This window comes from Podarcis melisellensis, assembly GCF_964234715.1.
Source record: "Podarcis melisellensis genome assembly, chromosome: Z".
Classification (NCBI taxonomy): Eukaryota; Metazoa; Chordata; class Lepidosauria; order Squamata; family Lacertidae; genus Podarcis; species Podarcis melisellensis.
Genome location: NC_138547.1, coordinates 20,106,867 through 20,128,488, shown reverse-complemented (window position 1 = coordinate 20,128,488; position 21,622 = coordinate 20,106,867). Strand labels below are relative to the sequence as shown.

The following is a 21,622-nucleotide window of genomic DNA, read 5'->3' as shown; positions in this document are numbered from 1 at the left end:
GCCCTCCACTCTCAGAAGCTTGGGGTGGGAATATCCCAGGCCTTCTCTGTGGTGGCCCCTAAACTGAGGAACTTCCTTCCCACAGAAGTGTACTTGGCACTTCCACTCCACAGCTTCCCGAAGATGTTGAAGATACACCTCTTTTCCCTGGCCTTTGACATTTGAGGCGTATGGTGTTTTTTTAGACCCACCTTATTTTAGTGAATGCTAGTTGTTCTAAACGTTTTTTAATATTTTGGTTTTAATGCTGCAACTCGCCCTGGGACGTTACAATGAAGGGCAGGCAATAAATAAGTTAATACTACTAAAAAAAATAATACAGTGGTACCTCGGGTTACATATGCTTCAGGTTACATACGCTTCAGGTTACAGACTCTGCTAACCCAGAAATAGTACCCCGGGTTAAGAACTTTGCTTCAGGATGAGAACAGAAATCGTGCTCCAGCGGCGCAGCAGCAGTGGGAGGCCCCCATTAGTTAAAGTGGTACCTCAGGTTAAGAACAATTTCAGGTTAAGAACGGACGTCCAGAATGAATTAAGTACTTAATCCGAGGTACCACTGTAATGATAATGATGGGGCATCTGTATTTTGCCTCCCTTTCCCATCTCATTGTTGAGATTTGCTCCTGTTTAAAAGAGAGCATTCCATCCTTGACACCAGATTATTTCATTGCTTAATGAGATGTTAAATAACAAGTTAATTGAAAGTATTGCATGCACACAGACTCGCTTTATATACCGGTAACTGACTGGCTTTCATTTGCGTACTAGACAGGCAGTTTCGGGGCCCGTCTGCTATGAGAATCTTGACACAGAGTAAACCCAGCAAAGCTGCCTCCCATCCAATATTTGGAATAAAGCCACAAGAGAGAGGAAGTGTTGTGTAGTGGTTAGAGTGTCAGACTAGGATCTGAGAGAGAATCCCCACTCAGCCATAGAGCTCACTGGGTCACCTTGGGCTGGCCACTGGCTCTCAGCCTAACCTACCTCGCAGGGTTGTTGTGGGGATTAAATGAGGACTAGGACTCTGCAGACGAGGTTTCAAATCCTCACTTGCCTTTAAACACACTGGGTGTGACCTTGAGCCACATTCTCTCTCAGTCTAGGGGAAGAACCACATATTCCACCTTGAGCTCCTTGGAGACAAAGGTGGGGTATAATTGTAATAGAACAAATGAGCTGCAATGGAGGGCCAGGTAAGAGCTCAGCTGGGGAAGGGAGTCAGAGGTTCCTTCAGGCTGCCTCAACATTACCCTGCGTCACTGAGGCGTGCACAACAGCATACACCAAGTTGAAGGGAGAGCAGTATAATGCTTTGCTGGAGAAAATCTTTTAGTTACAATTAAATGCTCTTAACTCCATAATTACCTCTGAATGGGAACTAGATGTCCTTCAGGCAAAAGTCTATTCTCCCCAGGAACAAGAGGAGAATTTACAAATAGGGAAAATTTTTCAGCTTTTCCTCATGGAAGTCAGTAGCTTCATTAGCTGCAAACCCCAAAATCTGGGATCCCCTCCAAACCAGTGCCAAAGTTTTGCAACTGCTTCGCAGCATTTTGCAGCCCCTCCCCCAGCTGAGTAATTGATACTTAAACCAAGAGTCATAGGTATCACCTAAAAACAGAGCTTTGGCAAATTCACTCGAAACTGGTGCTTAAGTTTTGCAATTGTTTTGCACCGTTCTGCAGCGAAAACACTACCTTTTGCAGCGCGTCTCAAAAAGCACAGCAAGTAATAAAGCAAACTGGGGGTCCCAGTTAAAGACACTATAGTTAAGAGCACTCAAATTCCCACATTGCACTATCTCCATTAATAAACATCAGATTGTCTGTGGAACTTTAAAAACTGGTTTTATTATGGCATAATTTTTCGTTGGCCACGGCCAACTTCATATGTCTGTGTCCAGACATGAGAAATGAATTTTAAATAATAACAACAAATTTTACAACAAACAATTATAAACCATCATTTTATTGGTATTCTTTTTAGCCTAATTGGAGTCCTTTACTATCCTGAGATAATTTTGAATTTAAACTCTTGTGTTTCTGAGGTTTATGACGTTAAGATCTGTAACTGAATGGCCAGGAATTTGAGGTGGGTATGCCTGCATTCACACATGGGGTTTATTCAATATGATTGTGGAATCAGAACTTTTGTCACATTTTTAGTCTTCTTTTATTGCACTTTCTTGCACTTTCAAGTTGGACTCAATCTCTTATCCCACCTGAACGCACATTTCAAGAAATAATTTAAGAGGAGATGGCTCTGGAGGCAACTGGATTGGATTTGAAGAAACCAGAAAGTCCACATGCTGAGTAGATCACAGTTGTCAGGATGTTGCAAAATGACTGCAAAACTTTGGCATTGGTCTGCAGTAACCACAGTTTGATGTATTGCTTCTTACAGTACTGTACTTTTTGAACTGCAAAACCACTGCAAACCTTTGGCACTGGCTTGGGGTGAATTGGGATATGTTGGATTTTTGAGTGTATCCCTCAGGTTGAGTATCAATTACTCCATTTGGGGGCACTGCAAAATTCTGAGTTCACACTGCTAAACAACTGCAAAATTTTGGCACCAGTTTGGAGGGGATTCCAAATATCGGGGTTTGTAATTAATGGAGCTAAAATCAATCTTACAACACAGCATTGTAACAGGAGGTCATTATCTGCACTTGGTCATTTCCATGTCACCTTTCACAAGAGCATGGTGTTTAAGAGGCTCCCAAACACATCTCCCCAACCTCTATCTAGCCAAAAGCCCACAGGTGGCTGATAGGAGTCGTTACCCAGCAAACACAAGCATATATGGATTTGTGGTGTAAGGCATCCTATCAATTAAACGTCTTAGTTGCTTGTTACCTAAAAGGTATCCAAGCAACTCAAATTTGTAAGCGACTTCTTACAGAATTGGAAAAGCTTGTTGGATCAGGCCAATGGCCCATCTAGTCCAACATCCTCTCATCACAATCACCACCCAGATGACCCAATGGGAAGCCTCCAGGCAGGATTTGAGCACAACAGTACTTTCCCCTCCAATAGTTTCCAGCAACTGGTATTCAGAAGCACTGCTGCCTCTGACCATGACAGCACAGCATAGCATCCATTATGACTAGCTGTCATTGACTAGTAGTCCTCCTCCTCCTCCGTGTATTTGTTCGATTCTCTTTCAAAGCCTCCAAGGTGGTGGCTGTGCTACCACCACCTGTGGGAATGAGTTCCAAAATTTTAATTCTGCACTTCATGAAGAAGTACTCCCCCAAACCATCCTGAATCTCCCATCATGCGGCTCTGTTGGATGTTCAGGAGTTCTAGTGTTATGAGAGAGAGGGCGGGAAACATTTCTCTATCCACTTTCTCCACTTGGAAAAGTGTGAGACCTGAAGGATAAAAGGTAAAGGTAAAGGTACCCCTGCCCGTACGGGCCAGTCTTGACAGACTCTGGGGTTGTGCGCCCATCTCACTTAAGAGGCCAGGGGCCAGCGCTGTCCGGAGACACTTCCGGGTCATGTGGCCAGCGTGACATCGCTGCTCTGGCGAGCCAGAGCCGCACACGGAAACGCTGTTTACCTTCCCGCCAGTAAGCGGTCCCTATTTATCTACTTGCACCCGGAGGTGCTTTCGAACTGCTAGGTTGGCAGGCGCTGGGACCGAGCAGCGGGAGCGCACCCCGCCGCAGGGATTCGAACCGCCGACCTTTCGATCGGCAAGTCCTAGGCGCTGAGGCTTTAACCCACAGCGCCACCTGCGTCCCCTGACCTGAAGGATAATCGCATGCAATTCCATAAGTTTAGGAAGTGCAAATTAAATCGGTTGGCTTAAGAAGGCAGACAAACCAAAACCATCCATCCCAGCCAAAAACTCTTCCAGAATCCGTGTGTGTGTGTGTGTGTGTGTGTGTACCTTTTCTCCATTCTTTCCAGGCACAGGACCACAATTTAAAGCTCTGTGTCCAAGCACACACACCTCTTTCTTTTTTTGCTCTGAGCTTTATCTGCTAAACCCCACTGTTTAAAACTCAATTGGGAAAACCTGAATTGACATTTGCTTCGACCGAGTGCTATAAAGTGGGTTTCTGCAGAGAAATCTCGAGGCAAAACAACAACAACATTCAGGCATGGAGTTTTTAGACATGGACCTGTGGTTGGATAGAGCAGGGCAAAAGGTAAATGTGGATAAACCCTGTGCCTGAGGTTTCAGCAGCTGCAGGACTTGGAAGATTCCAAGAACAGCCTAAGAACCCCCTAACAGGTGCCTGACACCCTGCTCTCCAGTCAGGTGTGTGGAGTTCTACCAAACCTCCAAAACCTGTTTCAAGCTTCCCTGGCTGCTGATCCAGAGAGGGCAGCGAAGCACCTCCCTGCTAAAACTAGAGACTGAGTTGCTTGACAGCTAGTGGCTGCCCAGTGTGCTGGCCCCAACTCCATCCAATATGAGTAATGGCAGTTGCCCTTTCAGCCAGAGTGCTGGTTTTGATGGATTCACATGAGAGAAAGACCTGCACATACAAATACAGGCAACTCCCTGTTTGTGCAGGGGTTAGGTTCCAAGGCACTGTGCATTTAAATGAAATCACGTATATTTGAAACACCATTGAAAAAGCCTGCAAACACCCTGTTTCACCCCTGTCCCTTTTCGTGATGGTTTTGGGTCACTTCTGGGTCCTGTGAGATATGTGTCCAGTCATGCACATATTGGATGCATCTGAAATGGTTGCTGCCTGTAACAGGTTCTAAATGGTGTGCACTACATTCATCTGAAGTTTCTAAACCTTACAGGAAAGGTGAATTTTATTTAAATCATGATTTAAATCACTAGTCAGTAAGACTTGATTTAAATAAATAAAGACATTCTTGCTGGTATAATCTTAATATTTACAACCAGATGAATGTTTCATTTTTGGAATAATAAATTTTCAGAGTAGTTTTTACAGTTATATCAAAAATTACTGATTTGGTTATACTATTAGAAATATAAAGACCGATAATTATGAAATTATTGTGAGGTTTAACAAGTTAACTGTTTATATTTGGACAGCTTTTCTGCTGTACTTTATTGAAAGGAAAAAAATAATCATTTACTTAATAACAATTTTAACAATTTATTTAACTAAAGCAATAACATTATAGCATAATAAACTTATTTTAGCACACATGAAAAACTTAAAACAAATCCTTATTTCCTGATGAATAGCTTTTGGATTATAATGTAACTTAAATAGAAAACTATAGAAAGATTTTTTCTCCAAAAGCATTTTATTTTAAAAATCCAATTTAAATTTTAAAAAATTCTGATTTAAATTACCGTATTTTTCGCCCTATAGGACGCACTTTTTCCCCTCCCAAAATGAAGGGGAAATGTGTGTGCGTCCTATGGGGCGAATGCAGGCTTTCGCTGAAGTTGCCTGCATGCCGAAGCCTCCGCGCGCTGAGCTCAGCGTGTCCAGGCATCGCGGACCTCTCTGCAAGCAGCGGGAGCGCTCCCGCTGCTTGCGGAGAGTTGCCTGCATGCCGAAGCCTGCGCGCGCTGAGATCAGTGCGTCCAGGCTTCGCGGACCTCTCCGCAAGCAGCGGGAGCCAGCGCTGGGCTCCCATGGCTTGCAGAGATCTGCCTGTTTGGGGACTGGGGTTGGGAGAAGCTCGGGCCTCCCCCTCCCCAGCCCCGTGCCTGGGGGGAAATAATTTTTTCCCCTTTATTTCCCCCCAAAAAAACTAGGTGCGCCTTATGGGACGGTGCATCCTATAGGGCGAAAAATACGGTAATTTTTTAATATATATTTTTTAAAAAACATTGTTTTTTTCCCCATCCCGCATACAAGCCAGTCTTAGCTGCCCATATGGCATCACAATCTTCTCAGAACTGTTGGGAAAAGAGGCACCTTTCCCATTTATCGTGGGGCTGCTCACAGGGTTGTTGTGGGGATTAAATGAAGAGGGGAAGAACCAAGAGGAAGGCACATTTGGCAAACCCTCAACATGATCAACTCCCGCCCAGAAACCTATGTACCCACTGTGGAAGGACGTGTGGATCCAGAATTGGCCTCCACAGTCACTTACGGACTCACTGCTAAGACCGTTTTCATGGAAGACAATCTTACTCGGCTACGAGTGACAGCCAAAGATGAAGAAAGAAGCAACCTTGGAGAGAAAAAATGTGGTATATGAATGCAAATTAATAACAACAATACATCTTAAGGTCTTAATAAGTAGACAAATTGTCATTACACCCACAGTTTCCCCACACGCCTGTAGTTAGTTAACATATTTTTAATCCTACCACGGCAGCTAACATGAAAACACAAAACTGTTAATTATCAAACAGCTCGGCAATAAAATCTAGCAAAAACCAGGACCAATAAGACATTTCAGTAACATTCAGTTCTACTCTGAGTTTCAAGGTTGATCCAAGATGTCATCATGGGTTTCCCACATCTTCCTACCCAAACAAATGTGATAATAAATCTCAATTATTTATTGGGTTCCCAATGTTACTGAACATGGTCACTTGATCCAGAACTGGAACATGGAAGTTCAAAACTCAGCAAGTGTTCTAAGAAGCATAAATAACTGTCCTCCCAGGTTGAGTTTTTTATCTCATTTGGTTTGCAGTGCCTAAGATTTCTGACCTTGGCCACTCACTCTCAGCCTAAGTGACCTCACAAGCTAAAAAGGTGTGTGACCACCAGTGCTGGCAGCCATGTGGGCTCTGTGTGTGCCCCCCATCTGCCCAGTCCACCAGGGGGCTGCAACACTTGCCCTGGCCTGGGTGCCAGCAGCCCAGAGTATGCCACAACTCCCTCCTTTTACATATCAGGCAAGCGTCATCTTGATTATCTCGCTGTTGCTTCCTGAATCCTTTTCCCCCAACAAGCTCTTTAAGTGGATATTTTCTTTTACCCCAGAATGTGTCTGTTTTGGATTCAAAATCCTTTTCATATATTGAAGTGCTTTTCAGATTTATTTATTTTTTGCTGTTAAATTTCTATGAGATGTTTCGGAGGAAGTGAGTCACAAATGCAATCATGTAATTAATATGTTGTGACTAAGGATTCTGCCAGCTAATTATGCCCTGCCTGGAAAAGATGAACCTAAAAAGCTTTTTCTGTTTAGCCTGAAGACCACCTCCCTCTAAAATAAAAAAAAATCAACTGATACACAAGATAAAAGTCCTCGAGGTTGGAGAATAGCGGGGTGGGGACACACACACAACTAACTAAGGAAACACTCATATACTGTAGTTGCGACTTTAGAAAAACTTCCTATTCAAATAATGCACAATTTTACAAACCTCTTTCACATCCTACCGTGGAAATATATCCCCCCCAAAACTATAATGCCGACAAAATATTGGGATCCAAGGGGAGCTGAATGTTGGGAGATTCAGGAAGCTTGAGCATCAGACATATTGAAAACCTTCAATGAAGGAAAGTCCACCACCTTCCATCTTTATAGCAGCTCCCCCCCCCCCCCAATGATGGAGAATACTGAGAGCTAATTCTGCATAAGAGATGGAGCATCTCCCTTAAGAATAAGAGTTGTAGCATTTGGGACAGAATTCTTAGTTTAAGGAAACTTAGGAAAAGCCTACAGAATTATGCCTGGCAAAGGGGAAGTTGATAGAGAAGAGTTTTTCCTCCCTCTAACATAACTCTAGAACTTGTGGACACCCAATGAAGCTGAGTGTTGGGAAGATTCAGGACAGATAAAAGGAAGTCGTTCTTCATACAGCACCTAGTTAACCTATGGAACTCACTCCCACAGGAGGCAAGGATGGCTACTAGAGCAGATGGCTTTAAAAGACGGAACAAATTCATGGCAGGTGATAAGGCTATCAACGAATGCTAGCTATGATGGTTATGGGCTGCCTCATGCTTCAAAATAGCAGTGGCTGGAAACCAATGGAGAGGAAAGTAACTGCCAAAAAAAAGAAAAGAAAAAAAGATGAGATTTGTTTGGCATGACTTGTTTTTGAGAAACCCATGCTGGGTCTTAGTAATCACAGCTTCCTTTTCTTGATGCTCACAGACCCACCGTTTAATGATCTGTTCTAGAACCTTTCCTGATATTGATGTCAAACTGATCAATTGGTACTTGTCAAATGAGCCTCGCCAACTTAGAGATTCACCAGCGATGCTCCTGCAAATGATCTCAAGCTGGGGAATGAGGGTTCAGGCAATCCCTGAGGTACCCTGGGCCTAAGATGTTCAGGTCTTTGTAACTTAATACAAGGAACTTTAGCCTAGCTCGGTAAGAGATGGGCAGCCAATGCAGCTGTTTCAAAGATGGCGTCAATTGTCCTCAGCCTGAAGCTCCCATCAGCAATCTGGCTGCAGCATTCTGCCCCAGCTGGAGCTTCTAAACAGGCCCAAGGGCAGTACCACATAGAGCTCATTGCAGTAATCCAGCTTTGAGGTTACCAATGCATGTCCTACAGTGGCCCAGCTGTCCCTGTCCAGGAACTGGCTAACCAGACAAATATGTTAAGTGTTAAACCACTTTTGAAATTGCTGACTTGGGGAAGGAATTGGGGGAGTGGGTCACCTAACAACTCTAACTATCCTCAACAAACTACAATCCCCAGGATGTTTTGGAGGAAGCCATGGCTGTTTAAAGTGGTATGATACTACTTAAAATATATAATCCAGTTGGGCCACACACCCCAGAACCTTCCTGATCCTAGTGAGGTTGGAGAGCTTTCAAGCACACCACACACAAAGAGGTTTGCAACCGAGCTAAAGGGTCCCAGGGTCTCACAGCATTGCATTATAGAGATGGAAGGAGCACAAAGAGTCACCTAGTCCAGTTCACAGCAATGCAGAAATCTCAGCTAACAAATCATAGACCTGTTGCTTCCCCGCTCCTCCACATGCAGCTGCTGGGTGACCTTGGGCCAATCACACTTCTTTGAAGTCTCTCAGCCCCACTCACCTCACAGAGTGTTTGTTGTGAGGGAGGAAGGGAAAGGAGAATGTTAGCTGCTTTGAGACTCCTTCGGGTAGTGATAAAGCGGGATATCAAATCCAAACTCCTCTTCCTCTTCCTCTTCCTCTTCTTCTTCTTGTGGGCCTGGACTCCTAGGCTAAGGTTACGAGATTTTTTTCAATGAATCCGGGGACACTTTTCAACTTCAGTAGGAATGTCAGAATTTTGTCTGGGGACTGATTTGTAAATCCAGGGACTGTCCCCAGGAAACAGGGACCTCTGGTAACCTTATCCTAGGCACAAGGGTCATACAGGTGGGCAGAGAGTATCGTGTTCAAATCAGTACACATCACGGAGCGGAGAGGGCTAAATGCTATCTGGAGCCTGGGATATTATTAGCCGTGCCTCGAGCAAGCCTCAAACTGCCTTGAGTGGGCGGATCAAGTAATATTTAATGCAAGGAGTCAAACCAGTTGGGTAAAGCACAATCCTCTCTTGCACACTTTCCCATGCAAGAAACTACAGGATTCTCCTCTGGCCAATTTAACTGACTTTAATCATTTTCCTTGCCTTCGGGATACTCTGTGGTTGTTCTTATAGTAATGGGAGGAGAGAAAACAGAAAACATAGAATCCCCCAAAAAGAGCCTGCTCATTGGGATGTTTTTACTTCAAGTAATATTTTCTAAACTACCTAGGCATGAAGAATCAAAAACAATGGGTGCTTACTTGATATGGGGTATTTTGCAAGTTTCTGGTCCCTGGTGATGGTGGGGCCCCCTTTGACAACATGGCAAGAGAACACTGTCTGCAACAACACCCACCAACTGCTGGTGTGGCACAGTGATTACAATGCCAGGCTATGACCTAGGAGACGACAGTTAAATCCCCCCTCAGCCATGAAGCTCAACTGAGTGACAGCTTAACCTACCTCACAGAGTTATTGTGTGGATGAAATGAAGAGGTGGAGAACCATGTGCACCAAACCCTCAGCTCCTTGGAAGGAAGGTGGGATAAAAAGGAGATAATAATTGTATAAAAAGCTCTACCATTTAGGCTTCATTTGTCTTCAGTAGATTTTTTGACATGTGTGTAGAGCATGAGACTCTTAATCTCAGGGTTGTGGGTTTGAGCCCCACCTTGGGCAAAAAAAATAAATCTGCAATGCAGGGGGTTGGACTAGATGATTCTTGTGGTCCCTTCCAACTCTACAATTCTATGATTACACACACACACAGAGAGAGAGTTCATAAAAATAAAAAAGAGAGCTGCAGGGTAGACCAGCCTTTGGCAGCCTGGTGCTCTCCCAATGCATTTGACTGACTGACTGACTGACAGACAGACAGACAGACAGACAGACAGACAGACTTACTTACTTACTTACTTATTGCATTTATAGAATTGTAGAATCATAGTTAGAAGGGACCCTGAGGGTCATCTAGTCCAACCCCCTGCAATGTTTACACACAGCAAGATTCCAAAACTGGGGGGTAGGGTTTGCAGGTTCTGGGATAATCTCGTAACATTTGAGAAGCACTGGCATAAGAAACCCTAACTCCAGTCTGACTACTTCTCACAAGTTCTAAAATTTGCTATCTAGTTTTAAAATAAAATAAAATAAAATTACAAAGTGTAAGTGAGTCCTGCAAAACAAATGTTGTAGTGTGTCCTTCCTTCAAAAAGCAGAGTCCCTGGTTCCGGATTCTAAGCAGCCATTTCCCCACAAAGCAAGAGATTCTGCTCCTTCCCTCCCACCCGACTTTCTTTTCAACTATCTTCCTCTACATTCCATGGCTACTTGGCATACTCAAATGGAACTGCACTCTTATGTTTAATGTTTCATTCATATCTCAAATTTCTTCAAAGGAGCTCAGCATAAAGTTCATCATTCACCACCTCCACTTTTTATCCTGACAACCACCCTGTGAGGAAGGTTAGGCGAAGCCTGATGGGCTTCATGACTGAGAAGGAAAGTGAAACCTGGTCTTCCAGGTGCTAGTCTAACATTCAAAACACTACACCAGCTCTTCTTTCCCCCCTTAAGGCGTTTATTCTTGCAACTCATTCAAGATTCAAATTCTGGGACTGATCGCTTGCCAAAAGATTCATAGCAACTACATAAAGGCTTGCCTGGTGAATGAAACAGAAGTTTTTAAACAAAGTTGTAGCACTTCTTGGGCCTAATGTTAAACATTGCTGAATACTGACATGTTTGTTAGGAGCTGTTACCACTCTTCTGCACTTGTTTACTCTGTTTGGCAAATGCACCTCTGTCCAAATTCCTTATCTCTTCCCAACCATCAGGATTAAGGGAGTGGGGCAAGCTGTTGCATATATTGCAGAACTGTTCTGGCATGTGATGCAGTCCCATAACGAGACAACAATCCTGAAGGTTTTGCAATGCTAGCACAGGACCTAAGGGAGTACCGTTATACCACTTGGAAAGCTTCAGAAAGAGAAGTCTGAATGTCGCACAAAATCCAGTACAGATATTCTTTCATGGATCTATGGAAGCATTCCATTATGGATATTCCAGAAGCGTTTTGGATTTCTTCCTTGCAAGGACATCAAGATTTGCACAACGCACTCAAGGTGTGTCTTCCTCGTCACAAAGAATGAGGGGGTAATGCAGTCTGCAAAGGGTGATAGGGATCTCCATATGCTCTTCTGCACAAATGCTTAGAATCAGATGCTCCATTGCAGGAACTACAGAAGATGGGAAGGTTTGGCCTTAAAAAAACCCTTTTCATATAAATTTGTATTAACCATCAGGGATACAATTAAACTTATCTTGTTGAAATTAATTAATTCATTTAAACAACATTTCAGTACGTGTTTTAGTATTATGCTTCCATATACAAATGTGATTATTTACTTCCGGAAGTATTTGAATTTGTTGCGATAGTCATTTAAAATGTTTTTATACTTACTGGTGGAGGGAGAAAGAGGCAGGTTTTGGGGGGGATGGGGAACAAGATGTTTTAAGAAGAAAAGCTGAAAACGTGTGTAGATAAAAGTACAGCAACCCTGTGAGGCAGGTTGAGAGAGGGAGTGACCAGCCCCAAAGGTCACATCCAGTGAGCTTCATGGTTGAGTTGGGTATCTGAACCCTACTCTATCCCTTTATTTCCCCCACCCCAGTCTTGAAGGCTCTTTTTACACAAGCTGCAGGCCACCTTTCCTAGCTTCCATGAGCTGCTGCTCTCAATCTTAGTCCCAAAAATGATCTCAGAAATACATTACATGCACGTCCTTCCATTACATCCTTCCCTGTGTGCTGACTAGATAAATGAGATCACTTTAGAGAAGAGGAATTGCACTTATTTGCAATTCAGAACAACAGTATTTGGAACAGGAAGATGGTAGTGTTTTGCTGCCCTAGTAGCTATTATATGAATCCCACATTACATTGTCAGAGTCCACAACATATTGTGCAGCCACTGCAGGGTCCAGAAATACTCAGGAAGGTCAGCTGTTTAAAAAATTAGAGCATAGTCCAGAAAGATCTCCTGTTGTTGTTGTTGTTAGTTTATCTATATGCCACCCATTTTGAGCAACTTCCAGCAAATTATAGAAACACAGCAAAACATCATGCATTAAAAACTTCCATGCTGGCCACATGACCTGGAAAAAACTGTCTGCGGACAAACACTGGCTCCCTCGGCCTGTAAAGTGAGATGAGCGTTGCAACCCCAGAGTCGTTCGCAACTGGACCTTTACCTTTACATACAGGGCTACATTCAGATGTCTTCTATAAGTCCTGTATCTCTTTGACATCTGGCAGGAGGGCATTCTACAAGGCAGGCATGACTAGAAGGGCCTCTACCTGGTTCACTGGAACTGTACTTCTCACAGTGAGGGAACCACCAGAAGGCCCTCGGAGGTGGGGCGAACGATGGGGGTGGAGGTGTTCCTTCAGGTATACAGGGCCGAGGCATCTTCCTCTTTTTCCAGCCCTCATTAGGGCCATTTGCTCATCCTCTCCACCCCACACAAAATGCACACTTGCTGTGCCCTTACCAACATCTACACGTTAAAGAGAACACCTAGAAGCAAATTCATGTTAGTGACCTTTCAAGCATTGTGACAAGCTAGAGCCTTGGGTACAAAAAGTACCCAAAGACACTGCATTTCTGAGATATTTTTATGTTTCTCATCCCTCAAGGAAAAGAAGCAGAATTTCCTTTCAAAATTCTCCATCATCATTGTGGGGCCCTAGGATCTCAGGGTCTTAGCATGCCAGGAGCTTAACATGAGTCAAGAGTGTCATGCAGCAGCAATAAAAAGCTAGTGTGGTAACAGGCTGCATCAACAGAAGTCCAGTATCCAGATCAAAGGAAGTCATAGTATCATTTATTCTGCTTTGGGTAGACCCCACTTGTCTACCCCACTGGAGGTCCTGTGTTCTGAGCATTACAATTTAGGAAGAGAATTGATCACTTGGAACACAGAATCATAGAATGTGCAGAGGAGGGCAACCAAGATGATCAAGGGTCTGGGAACCAAGCCTTAGGAGGAATGGTTGAGGGAGTTGGAAATCTTTAACTTTGAAAAGAGAAGATCGAGAGGAAATATGATCTTCAAATATCTGAAGGGTTTTCACATGGAAGGTGGAGCAAGCTTGTTTCTTGGAGGGTAGGACTCAAACCATCAAATTCAAGGTACAAGAAAGGAGATTCTGACTAAACATGAGGAAGAGCTTTATGGTGGTAAGAGCCATTTGACAGTGGAACAGACTCTCACGAGAGGTGGTAGACTATCCTTCCTTGGAGATTTTTAAACTTGTTGTCTCCAAAACTAGACACAGTTGTTTAGGGACAAGATAGCCTCTAGCAAGCTGGTGCCCCCCAGATTCTTTGTACTACAGCTCCCAGCATCAAACAGCCATGCTGGCTGGGGGCTGGAGGGCTCTGGAGGGCATCAGATTGGGAAAGGCTGCAGCAGGCTGTACAAGGGCAAACAAAGCCAACTCATTTCTGTCCCTGGACTCTCCTCTTTCTGAGGCAATGTATATGTGTAAATTCTCTCTCTTTACACCAATTTGCAGGAGCTAGAGAGTGTGAGAATTCTCATCCCACGACACTCCTGGGATTGCTTGTCCCTAGTGTGAGAAAGGAAACAGTTGGCTGAGACCTGAGGTTTATAATTAATATCTACCAGTGCCCTTTCCTGACCAAATAAAAAGGCAATTAGGAGGAGAATCTAATCAAAAACTGCTTGGCTTTTAAAAAAAATCCTTGTAACCCAATGTTTGCTCACATTTATTGAAAAATGTATTATCCACAATAGAAACTGTAAACTGCCTTTTGCAATCTGAAAGCTGCCCGTCTTCCAAATCTCATTCCAGTCAGCTGGGGGTGGGGGTCAGGAATAGGATAGTTTCACACATTCATGCAAACAGAAAAAAGGTGGGCAGATTCTCATTTTGTGATTTAGCTCACGGAAGACCCATCCCAGGTTTCAGAAAGCTACAGCAGCCTTGCCTGCTATTACACCCTCTTGCTACTTGAAAGGATTTCTGCTCCTGTTGTTAATTGCTGATTTATTATGGTGTGCTTAATAGGTTTCATGCTCGTATTGTTTGAGGCTTTATGGCGGCTGTAAGCCACCTTGCATTCGTGTTTTGAAAGCAGATGGGATATGAATTGTTTATACATCAAGAAGCACTACCCCCAGCTTCTAATATGTAACCACCAAATCTTCTTGATCAAGTACCTGATAGACTTATAGGATCATAGAATTTTAAGGCTGGGAGGCACCCCCCAGGGTCCTCTAGTCCAACACCCCACAATGCAGTAATCACAGCTAAAGGACCTGGTGCAATAAGTGTTGTCAATCCAATTGGTACCAGTGACCACAGTGCTGTTATATTAAATATGCATGAGAGTGTCCAAGTGTCCAATGCGGTCAGATTTGATGTCAAAGGATAAACTTCCCCAAAATGAGATGGGGGCAGAGGGAGAGAAAATGGAAATACAGTGACTGCCAATAATGTGGATGGCTTTAAAAGAGGCTTAGACAAGTTCATGCAGGAGGAGAGGGCTATTGATGGCTACTAGCCTTGAGAGCTATGCTCTGCTTCCATCGTTGGAGGTAGCAATGCTTCTGAATACCAGCTGTTGGAAACCACAAGAGGGGAGAGGGCTCTTGCTTATGGTTTTCCCAAAAGAGGCTTGCTTATGGTTTTCCCAAAGGATGCTGGACTGGCCTAATTCAGCAGGCTCTTTTTACTCTCTTATGAGGCCACCTCCAAGAATATCTACTACTCCTATAGCACAGCCTGAAGAGAAGAGGAGGCGACTTCCCAACTATTGCAGCACTGAGCTTGTACAGAGAAGCTCAGCATTGCAAAGAGGAGGTAAAAATACACAGTGCTGCTGCTCCTTGCAACATCACTGAATGAGATGCCTCGCCCTTTTTACAGCACCACTGACAGCAGAATCAAGTGCTTCCAAAACAGAAAGGAATACCACAATAATGTCAAGGGTCACATTATGGTGAGAAGGCACTTTCTTCAACCTGTAGGTCAATCTAGCTCAGGACTGTCTCAACACTGAGTGACAGCAGCTCCCCAGGGTTTCTGGGGCAGGGGATTTCTACCAGAAGGTGCCATTGAGGATTGAAGCTGGGACCTTATGCATACAAGGCACTGTAGAAACAGCTCTTTCCCATAGAAACAGTTGTGATTCAAGGATCTGCCACCCGCTTGGGGATAAGAAAGAAAATATGGACACAGTATATTAGGTTAATGGGCTAAAAAAGGCCACAACTTTATTGATTACAGCATGTGAGAGGTGATTGGCTTAGGCATCAGATAAAACAACAGAGCGTGACACCACCCCTTCAGGGAGGGGTGAGTCTGACAAGGGTTAACCACCAGTGGGAGGAGCCTGTTGATGCAAATACAACTGAAAGCTCCCCCTGATGTCACCGGGGGTCGTGCCATGGCCCTAGCCACCAGCAAGGGCATTGGACAGGATCCACAACCGCCGGATTCCTTTACCGGAATACAGTGGTACCTCAGGTTACATACGCTTCAGGTTATAGACTCCGCTAACCCAGAAATAGTGCTTCAGGTTAAGAACTTTGCTTCAGGATGAGAACAGAAATCGTCCTCCGGCAGCACAGCAGCAGCAGGAGGCCCATTAGCTAAAGTGGTGCTTCAGGTTAAGAACAGATTCAGGTTAAGTATGGACCTCCGGAACAAATTAAGTACTTAACCTGAGGTACCACTGTACCCATAAAGTGGAGGGGTAGGTGATGGCCACACCCTGCCCTCCAATACACAGACATATTCCAATGCCTAACCGCTAATACCTAAAAGTTGTGACGATTTGCTACGAGGTAGGCGAGAAACCAAGTGGCCGGTGCCAATTTGCCAGTTGGATAAAAATTCCTACCAGGCCCCTTGGACAACCAAGTCGACCAACCACAGGTCCATAGCAATGTCAAGAACCAAGCAGTGAACTAAAGGGAGGGTGGGTGGGTGATCCGATGAAAACCAGCGGCGGAATGAAAGGGAAGTGCTGCCGCAGCCATGTTTGAGTGGCAAAACCCCCCAAGCCTTCACCTGGTTGGTTGGCTACCTGGGGGCGTGGCGCGGCAGCCAGGCCAGCTGGGCAGGGGGCTGGAACGCCCCCTGCCAACGCAGGAAATGGCTCCTGCTCACAACTCCTCCCCTCTGTAAGGAGGAGAGGCTATCAAGATTCTAGTCCTTACGGTTTTAAAAAGAAAAGGAGCTGAATGAAATGGGAAGCTGCCTAATATTGAATCAAACCGCTGGTCTCTCTACCTTAGCACTGTCTGTCCTGGCTGGCAGCAGCTCTCCAGGATTTCAAACAAGGTTTCAGGCCCACAGACTGCATGCTCACCCCTCCACTCAGTTTTACACTGTGAATTTTAATTCTTAAGGCACCTTTGGAAGGCGAGAGAGGAGACAGCAAACAGCTGAAAGGTTCCAGTGGTAGCAGCAACATGCAGCACTTTGAATTCTTCCAAGCAACACAACACGTGTCTGCGGACCTTGCTTCAGCCTGATAAATCAAGTGCTGTTAGATGCATGCCACAAATATGGGGCGCGGAGAAGGCTGGAAGGAGGTGAGATTTAAGTATTGTAAGCAAGCAGTAGTGTAGCAGGGGGGCAAAATCATGAGAGGCGCAACCAGCCGCCTCCACAACATGCTCCCTGCTGTGCTCCTGCTGTCTTCCAGAGCTGTGGGAGGCAGTCCACACCCGGGCTGGGCCTTCGCCCTTTGGGGCTGGGTGGTGCCTCCTTTTCCTTGGATGTCTGCCTGGGCTGGCCGAGAGGCGAGGGCTTGCTCAGCTAGCATAGGTGCTTGTTGGTGTGCCCTCCACACCTGCACCTTGCCACTGACTGCTACCGGTGTGCTGCCTGGCGTGGCCAAGAGGGAGGGAGGCAGGAAAGTGCCTGAGAGGGGAAGGCCCCACCCCTGGCATGCACCCCAGCTTCCCACTTGCCCTGCCCCAGGTGCTGGCAATTCATGCTACACAACTGTAACCAAGCTATATGTGTCAGTGGGGGTCAATGGAGTCAACATGATATACAGTGGTACCTCAAGTTAAGTACTTAATTCATTCCGGAGGTCCATTCTTAACCTGAAACTGTTCTTAACCTGAAGCACCACTTTAGCTAATGGGGCCTCCCGCTGCTGCGCCGCCGGAGCCCGATTTCGGTTCTCATCCTGAAGCAAAGTTCTTAACCCGAGGTACTATTTCTGGGTTAGGGGAGTCTGTAACCTGAAGCGTATGTAACCTGAAGCGTATGTAACCCCAGGTACCACTGTAGTGGGTAGAGTATCACACTAGGACTTGGGAGAAACCAGTTTTCTAATCCCCACTCGGCCCTGAAGCTCATTCACAGCCTAAGGCACTAAAATTCTAAGAAGCAGGGTGTGGGAAATTCACACCATCACGACCTGCTCCTCGCTTTCCCATGACAATCCTGAGAGATCCCTTCTCCTCCTGTCCCAAACACAGCTAATTTGAGGCAATTAAATTCCAATGTGAGCTGGTAACTAGTAATGCCAAAATAAACACTGCACGTTTGACTTTTAAGCCTGATGTGATGAAATGCCTTTGAATAAATAGGAGCAAAACGAGGCAGGGGGGGGAACAGAATGAAAACAGAAAGTGCACTTCCCTGCTGGGTTTATCTGGTGTAGAATTACCCACCCACCACAAGTCATGGGGAGAAAAGGTTGTTTCACAGCAGTGAGAATCAGAGCAGTCTCGACTGCATCGTGGTGAAGTTTGTAGGCAAAGGTACAGCTGCCATGGCAAGAAGGCCTACAGGTGGCTCCATAGACCAGGTGGAGCTTTGTGTAAGGGCAACCCATTCACTCTGACTGACTGATTAAGCAGAAATGTGTGAGCAGCAAGCTTTGTTCATGTGGACCTGCTTCCATCAAAGTGAGTGGGTTGGGCCCTCCAGTTAACAGAACCCTGTTTGTGCAATAAGGGAGTACCTTTGGAACTCACTTCCTGGCAAAGCCAGTCTTGCTTTGTTCTTCCATTGGCTGGTGAAAACCTTCTTATTCCAACAGGCTTTGGGGAACTGCCTGTTTTTAATGAGGGGGGTGGTTTTATGGTAATGAGTCCCTATATAGGAAAAAGGCATGGTACAGTAATAATAGTATTACTAAAGTATAGTACTATTAGTAAACCGTGTCTTTTACCTGCAGGAAATAATAATAATAATAAATTATATTTATTTTTATCCCACCTTTCCCCCACACTGCAACTTAAAGCAGCTGACGCAATTTTAAACAAACACAGATAAAATACAAAAAGCTAAAAAGATATAAAACATAATAGTTTAAAACTGAACTCTAATCAAATTAAAACAATAAAGTATAAAGCAAGTCTATTAAAATGCACATAACATCACAGCACCGACTCTTTCATTAAAAGCAGCCAATTCCCAAAGTCCTATCAGAATAAAACGGTCTTCACCAGCTGGCACAAGGACAGCCAGGAAGGAGCAAGTCTGGCTTCCTTAAGAAGGGAGTTCCTAAGTTGCCACTGAGCAGCCACGAAGAAGGCTCTGTCCCACATCCCCACCAATTGTGCCTGTGAGGGGAGGGGGTGGGACAGAGAGAAAGGCCTCCTCCAAAGATTTCAAAGCTCAGGCAGATTCATTTGAGGGAATACAGTTTTCCAGAGTCCTGACCTAAGCCTCTTGGGGCTTTATAGCTCATAACCAGCCCTTTAAATTGCAGCAAGGGAGTCATCTACTTCCTATAACCAGCCAAAGTCAACAGTCTGGCTGCAGCTCTCTGAGCCAGTTGGAGTTTCTAGGCACTTTTCAAAGGCAGTGTTACAGTAGTTGAGAAGGTATGTTGCTGGATTTGGAGCAGAAATTTACTATTTGCTAGGCAATGGGCAGATAATTCCCTTATTTATCAATGCACGTGCACACGTTAGGATTCCCCAAGCAACTGAAAACTGGGACACACACTTCTTTATATTAAATAGGAGGGTGTGCAGTACTTAGAAATGTAGAGTGCTGCCTTCACACCATGGCTCCGTGAAGCCCAGTGACTAGCAGAAGCTCTCCAGGGAAAAGACTGAGATGTGATATGCTGTCCACCTTATCTGAAGGGCTGTCCCATGGAAAACAGAGCAAGCTTGTGTTCTTCTACCCCACAAGGAAGGACTCAAACCAATGGGTTCAAATGGCAAGAAAGAAGATTCTAACTAAACATCAGGAAGAAATTTCTGATGGCAAGAGCCATTCAACAATGGAACGGACTGCCTCAAAAGGCGGTGGACTCTCCTTCATTGGAGGTTTTTAAACAGGTTGGATGGCTACCTGTCAGGGATGCTTTAGCTGTAATTCCTGCATTGCAGGGAGTTGGACTATGGTTACTAGAATTTTTTAAAGGAATCCGTGGACACTTTTTTTTTTTGGAATTTCATGCTTTATTTTAGGAAAGGGTTGCCCAGAGTTCTTGACCTTTTTTAAGGGTCAAAGTTGTCGGTCACACACCTCAACACAAGGCAGGCAGAGAAGCCCATCTACAAACACACAAACACCAAAAAAAGAGGTTGGTGGGGGGGGGAGAGAGGTTGAGTAAAGGCGCTTGCTGGTCTTGGGAAAACACGCATTAAAACACACACACACACACAAGGCACCGGCTTCCCAAAACCGGGAGACCACTGGAGGGCGAGTGCAGATTTTGTCCAGGGACAGATTGGTGAATCTGGGGACTGTCCCCGGGAACCCTAAGTTGGACTAAATGACCATTAGGAAGCCTTCCAATTCTGTGTTTCAGAAATGAGTCTTCCCAGCCCTACTGATACGGAAATGAATGGACCTGGAAGCTCTGGGTACCAATTGTACACAGAACTAAAATAGTTACGGCACCAGCTCTGCCTTAAGAGCATAAGCACATAAGAACAACCAGCCGGATCAGGCCAATGGCCTACCTTGTCCAGCATCCAATTCTCCCAGGAGCCGATCAGATGCCCATGGGAAACCAGCGAGCAGGATCCGACCACAAGTGCACTCTCTCCTCCTGTGGTTTTCAGCAACTATACTTGAAGATGCAAGCCTACAGCAGAAACTCTTGCAGAGACAGACAGCCTTTCTCCATAAGCTGTTTGTGCACTAGGAGCAACCGATTGATCTGATAATACATACCTGATGAAAACACAGCAGAACAACCAGTCCTCAATGAAGGGAGCTGAGCAAGATGAGGACAGCAAATCTTTTGGGAAGGTAATGAGGACCCTTAAGAGGCCAGCCAAGGTCTTACAAATAAACTTGTCTTACTAGCTCAGCAACATAATCCTCTATTAGATTCTAACCATCACTGGGCACAACACCCAGGAAATTTAAAAGGATTCAGGACATCATCTATACTGACCCCATTAAACTGTAACATAATTTTTGTTTAATAGGAGCACTTAGCTATTTAATTATTATTTTTTCTCTTTTCTGAGGCATGCCAGCAGTTCTCTCATGAGAACTAGTTTGGGAATTGTTAGCAAACAATATTTTCCACTGTTATATTCTTCCCACAGAAAAATGTTCTCTTTTTAGAAATGCATTGTTTCATAAAATTAGTAACCATCAGTAAACACAGTTCAAGTCAAATTGAGTAACTGGGATCTAAAAATACCATTTGCAATTAAACTTTTAAACTCCCCCCTCACCCAGCAGACTATCCACAGGAAGCACATATTACTTAAGAAGACGGCTTTCTGCACCTTCCATTTTCCCTAAATAACTTCAAGGAGAAGTTACACACTATTGAGTAGCCCATCTTAAAATATTTACAAGCATCCCAAACAGAAATAATTTAAAAGAGGAGCTTTGAATTTCTTTGTACATAACATTAAGTGCAATTTATCGATTTTCCCCTGCACCCCCCCCCCCATGTCAGATGTTTCCCACCTCTTCTGGCTGTTGGAAAACCTTTTGAAATATTTATACAGTTTGTAAAACATTCATTTTTATAGTGTTTTAAGTTTTAAATATAAGGTCAAAGGAACTTGATAAATCATATCCCTAGTGACTGAAGGCAGAAGAATATTCAGATTCAACATTTTCTGTGTGAAACATGTATGATGATTGATTGCATTTATACCACATATTCCCCCTCCCCCCAAAGAGTACAAAGTAGTGTACATGGTTCTTCTCATTTAATTCTCACAGCAACCCTATGAGGTGGGTTAGGCT

The 21,622-nt window shown here is 44.5% G+C and overlaps 1 protein-coding gene across 2 annotated transcripts in view; it reads right to left on the bottom strand.

Moving 5' to 3' along the window:
• The window catches only part of AR (androgen receptor), a 221,305-nt gene that overhangs the window by 161,019 nt on the left and 38,664 nt on the right, over positions 1–21,622 (bottom strand). Inside the window, exon 1 of one of the 2 annotated variants that reach the window (XM_081897809.1) lies at positions 18,112–18,290. The exons of the other annotated variant lie outside the window; for it this stretch is intronic. Within the exon in view, the coding sequence (XP_081753935.1) occupies positions 18,112–18,275 (164 nt within the window). The 5' untranslated portion in view covers positions 18,276–18,290. Of the gene's footprint in view, positions 1–18,111; positions 18,291–21,622 lie in introns of those variants that run through there. 2 annotated transcript variants of the gene reach the window in all.